Genomic DNA, 5,470 nt, shown 5'->3' with positions numbered 1-5,470 from the left:
AATTTTCGTCAAAGTTATTAAAAAATAAATGGCAAAACTGTCCAAACTTTTCTCTATATAATACTGCAGCACTCTTGGTTCATATTTGATACCTAGTCGGTCCCTCCCTTTGAATCTACGTATCTAATGTTCATGTTCATTATTTATATCTTATATAAATGTAAATAAATGAAAATTCTGTTTTTTTTTAAATGAATTTAGAGTTTCCAATCAGAATTCTGCTGCGCGGAATTGCGCGCAATGATTGTGCCATTTCATTGCGCGGAACTACGCTGAAATTGCGAACAGGAAGCATTTAAATATTCGCGGAATTATATGCAACGGAATTGCTTTTCCATATAAAATCAATAAATTAACTTTGACTTACAAATTTATGCAGCAGATAAAAGTTTTGAAATATCTCTATAGATTTAAAAATTTAGAAAAGTATTGTACAGAAAGACAACATCACAGTGTATTTGATGTGGTTACAGAGCAAAAATGTTTAAATATTAACCTATTAAATCACTTATTAAGTTAATGGGTCTGCTTGAGCTTACAATGTCGTCTTCCTTTGTCAGAGTTTTCTGGTTATCATGCTGCATGAATATTATAAGATAAAAGATTAAGTTTAAATTCAATTTTCTGAAAATTTGAGACTGAAATGTTAGTGAAGTTCAGTTTATTTACTACCAAAGTTTAATTTTAATTTTTTGTTGTTGAACGGAATTGCGCAATAATTTAAATTGCATTTATGGCGAGCCACAAGTTTTTAAATTGAATAACGCAAGAAAGTTCGACGGAACTGCGCGCAATTCCGTTGCGTTTATTGTGTGCAAGGGCTCACAATTGCGCACAAGTAAAATCCACTTGCGTTGGAAACCCTGAATTAAATACATGAATTGTATAATGAGTGTATAGAACAAGATTTATTATTTATTCCAATAAACACATCTCATATAAAATTTATCCTTATTTAGCATCCAACACAAATAGCAACTACGGGATCATCGGGGTTAGCAGGGCTGAAGTATCCCTTGCCCCCACTTATCTAAAATAGGAACACAGTTCGGATAAAATTAAAATATTTTTGTTTTGTTTCAAGTAAATATTCCCCATATGACTGCTGGAATTTTGGAACTTGAGATGGGTACATTTTTTCCATTTCGTTCGTTCATTATTTGTGCACTAACAATTTTTTTCAATCGATAAACAACGATTTATTTTATTCATTCTCAAAATTATCATTTATTTTCCATTTATTTTGTTCGTATTCTCACAGAATAATCGTTTAGTAAAATCGTTTTTTCAGTAAAATTGTTCGTTAAGGAAATTTTTTTTTCAGTAAAAAAGTTTTGTCAAAGTTTGTTTAAAAAGTTCAGTAAAAAACGTTTAAAAAACTTTAGTTTTTCATTTCTCTGAACAATCCAACTTGTAGGTTTTTTACACCATCATTCACAAAAAATCATTCTCAAAAATTTCGTTTGTTCAGAAAACGATGCCCATCTCTTTGTGGAACTGATTGAAGGGAGTGTAAACATAATTTCAAGCGACCCTGGCAAACGTACCCTTGAAACCTTTATCTGACCAATAATGTGGAAGATATTGTGGACTTTTGTAAAGAAACCCCTATTGAAATAAACAGTTTTCAAAATCATGGTATCATTTATTTTATACTTGATCAAACAAAGATTCTAAGGGTTCCATTGTGAATCGGTCATTGTCATCTGCGCTCAGAAAGTCACATCAAATTATGCTTTGAAGTTACCGCTCCCATATTCATTATGGAAAGTCTTGAGAGGACGGTTTTCAAATTGTTAAAAGGGAAGGAACTTTCCCATAGGTCATAGAACATATGGACATAACCTCTGAAGTCTAACGCTTTCCAAATCAAACAATGCCAAAAAAAACCCTCTATGTTATTTACGCTCTGAGGTCCAACATAAATAAAACATGATAACTATACCTGGATTTTCTGCTGGCAATCTTGAATAATATCACAGTACTCTCCATCAGGTAGGCCAGTATAGTACTCCTTGTTCAGATCACCCATAGCAACAAAACCTTTGTTGCCTCTAAATATATTAATTATTAAACAATTATGATCACCGTTGTTTTCTTCATTATCAAGAAGTTTGTATGATTGTATCATGAAACTATTCAGAAAGAATAAATCTGCGTCTTTCTTAATCCAATCATAACTTTTTTCCAACCATTCTTGTCATGGGCCTATTTTTGTTTCTTTCTTTACAATAAAACAATGATCAGAAATGTCATCAGTACATCCTTTGAAACAAATTCACTAGACGCATAAAAAACTGATTTAAGTTATAAAAATATCTTTGTAAATAAAAGTTGTTTTATCAATATTAGTATTTTTGAAAGATAAGAAGTGTACTAAACAAAGCTTGAGAACTGATTATATTGACATTCTTGACGCAAAAAGTTTACATTGCATCTTTGAGCGGTAAAAGTATTGTTTACTTAACATTTAGTCAGCTAGGCATAATTTTATTTCTTTACAAATCTAATAAATAAGTAGAAAGATAGAAAGACATAGGTTAAAAAGAAAAATTGAAAAGGAAGAAAAAAGACAGTTTTGTTATGAATTGTGTTAAAAGGCGTCAGAAAGTTATTATAGTCAGCTGTGAAAGAAAAGTTATGTAAAAGACCTTCTCCAGTAGCATCTTTAGTAAAAAGTTTAGTTCCATAGAGTACCTAGAGAATCCCAGGGATGCTCCAGCTGCCTGCCAGTTTTCAACTCCAGTTCCAACTACAGCATTGGCAAATTTAACCATGTTCATAATACTGCTCCACCTGAATACCAATAGAAAAATTATGAATGAAAGAGTTCTTAACAGTAAGCTTGCAATAATGAAAAAATAAAATTGTAAGAACCTATGTTCACAAGTCCAACCGTTTCCGCAGGCCTGCCCTGGTGGTCCAGGCTGGGCTCCTGGTGGTCCCTGGTCTGAGTTATCAAAGTAGTAGCTAGACATTACTCTCTTGAACCCATAGTCATGAGCTAACATGAAGGCAGATGCTACTTTGTATTGCCAGTCATTGTGTCCGGGACCGGATGCAGTGAGCACTCCACCTGCCCCACCATGTCCACGTTGGTTGTCATGATTGTCCACAAAAACAACCGCATGAAGTCCATCAGCCATTCCCCATCCCTGAGAAAAAATCCATCAAATATCTCAAGCTTAGTAAGTTCATGAAAATTTCCCATTTTTCATAATTTACACAAAATTTTGTACCTGGTCATAAATTCCTCCAAGACAATTGAAGTCTCCATTTCTAATGCATTGAGCAAGCTTCACACCATATCTAAACTCAATTGTTTTTCCGACTCCAAAATATTCGCTAGCGCTGATTGCCTCGCCTCCCATGTCAATAACCTCATGGAAATAAAGCGGTGCACCACCATTGGGAAGATTTCCTGCTCTCTCCTGGATGGCAGCAATATCTCCAGGCCACATATGTTTACTGGCGTCCACACGGAACCCCTTTACTCCGATGTTAATGCAGTCTTTGTAGTAGTCTGCAATCTTACCTCGGACATAGTCTTTACCACCATCAAGGTCATTCAAGGATACAAGATAACAGTTTCTGACCTGAAAGTGATAATACTAAGTCCTGTTTAAATATTTAAATAAATAAAAACACCAAATGTAATTAATCAAGTATACAAAAATAAACATGCCAGCATTTTAATGCTCTTACATCATTTGCATCATTGTAGTTGGAGATTTCACAGTAAGGTTGATGGAAGTCCAAATTTGAGAAAGGAACTCCAGGATAGCTTTCACTGGGACCATCATAAGAGGATCCTCCAGTTCCTTGTCCACTTCCTCCATGTCCAGTCATGTGGTTGATCACAGCATCAACATAAATGCTAAAGCCAACAGTGGTTTAAATGTGATGCAATTTTAAATATTCGTTTGACTATATTGACAAAATTGAAAATAATAGATAGTGTATAGAAATAAGTTAATACAATATTGGGATAAACTTTTGATAGGGGTGGGATGAAACCTAACTTTGCTTTTGGAAAAGATTTCAAGCTTTTGTCTAACCATGTCACTTTGGGATATTTCTACTTTTGTAAAAATTATAGCTGTATGGGGAGATGTTCCGAGTCTACTTACTTTACTCCTACAGCATTACATCTGTTAACCATGCTGATAAACTGATCTCTATTTCCAGATCTTGACTCAAGTTTGTAGGAAACTGGCTGATATCTAGTAATCAATAGAGTATCAGGGTGTTAGCCAAATCTAGGCATAAGGAAAAAGTCTTTTTTTTTATATTTCCCAATGTCTAAAGCCTGAAGGTATTAAATTAATCACAAGAATTATTGCATAAGAACTCGGTTTTCAGAAAAACAATTTATTTTTTATGATTAAAAAAAAATTACCTAGTCCACCATTGACCGCCTTGAATATGCTCCATAGGTGGGGAGACTTGGACGCCACAGAATCCTTTGGGTCCAAGCACTTCCTCGCATTCTCTGCAAGTAGACTCTAATTTTTGAAAACAAAAACCACGTATTTGTCAGAAAAATTTGGATTGCTGCCAAATAAGCTACAAAAAAATTGCTTATTTGTCAGCAAATGTTGGATTGCGGCCAAATATTTGACAAAAGGTCACTTATTTGTCAGAAAAAGTTAGATTGCTGCCAATTATGCAACGAAAAAAACACTTATTTTGCAGCAAAAAGTATTTGTTTTTTGAATATACGCTTTTTTTTAAATTTCGTAAGTTACAGTGAAGATCTGTCAGAACAGAAAGGGGGAAAAAAACAGTTTGGGTGCGGTATTTTTGGCAGAAAAATTGTGGTAAACCCATGAGATATCACTTCTTTCAATTTATGATATAATTTCTTATGACTTTGGGGGAACTCATTATTACAAATAATTTTTATCTGCACTACAAAAAGGCTTTTTTATGAGTTATCTTTGTAAAATATTGATGTATTCTCAATTTATTTATCCATTGTATTCATAATATATATAATTCTTATATACTGATACACAAAGTATTTGAACTAGAGTAAACTAACTGATGTCCTGGCAAATTAATACGAGAACATTTTGAAGGGATTTTATCACTTTCACCCACATTATAAAGAAAAAAATGACAACATCTTAATATTTTTCAAGGACCAAATCTCTTTAAAAGTTTTGTTGGGTGGTTTCATGCAGTAACATTTCTTTATTTATCAAGTTAATTGCGTAACACTGACCTGGCTATAGAGTCCCAGGACCATTCGAACAGATGAACAATCACCTGCTTCTTATCTTGGCAATGGGTTTCTGTGTACCCATATCCTTAATTTTATTTTACAATTTAAGCAAATATAAGCAATATTTCATAATTTACCTTCATGAAAAAGGAATGCAAACAGAAGAAGGAGCTTAAAGCCAGACATGCTGGAGAACTAGTTTAGTTTGGTCTTTAACCTGGGTTTTATACAAATAATTATATA

General features: G+C 33.5%; 1 protein-coding gene across 1 annotated transcript; it reads right to left on the bottom strand.

Moving 5' to 3' along the window:
- Positions 1 to 895: 895 nt before the first annotated feature.
- LOC111706008 (alpha-amylase) lies at positions 896 to 5,470 on the bottom strand. The gene is made up of 10 exons (XM_023478743.1): positions 5,365 to 5,470; positions 5,228 to 5,312; positions 4,400 to 4,492; positions 4,131 to 4,223; positions 3,706 to 3,877; positions 3,240 to 3,596; positions 2,878 to 3,155; positions 2,698 to 2,796; positions 1,946 to 2,054; positions 896 to 1,030 (listed from the first exon to the last, which is right to left on the bottom strand). Exons 1-10 carry the CDS (start codon positions 5,411 to 5,413, stop codon positions 956 to 958), a joined length of 1,410 nt encoding a protein of 469 aa, XP_023334511.1. The 5' UTR covers positions 5,414 to 5,470; the 3' UTR covers positions 896 to 955.

This window comes from Eurytemora carolleeae, unplaced genomic scaffold (assembly GCF_000591075.1).
Source record: "Eurytemora carolleeae unplaced genomic scaffold, Eaff_2.0 scaffold200, whole genome shotgun sequence".
Lineage (NCBI taxonomy): Eukaryota > Metazoa > Arthropoda > Copepoda > Calanoida > Temoridae > Eurytemora > Eurytemora carolleeae.
This window is presented reverse-complemented; position numbering and strand designations above follow the sequence as displayed.

Excerpts from the sequence above, each read along its gene's own strand:
- LOC111706008 (XM_023478743.1), bottom strand. The coding sequence starts at position 5,413 with ATGTCTGGCTTTAAGCTCCTTCTTCTGTTTGCATTCCTTTTTCATGAA. Across the intron at positions 5,313-5,364 it reads TGCATTCCTTTTTCATGAAG|GATATGGGTACACAGAAACC; the intron begins GTAAATTATGAA and ends AATAAAATTAAG. Across the intron at positions 4,493-5,227 it reads TCCTGGGACTCTATAGCCAG|AGAATGCGAGGAAGTGCTTG; the intron begins GTCAGTGTTACG and ends GTCTACTTGCAG.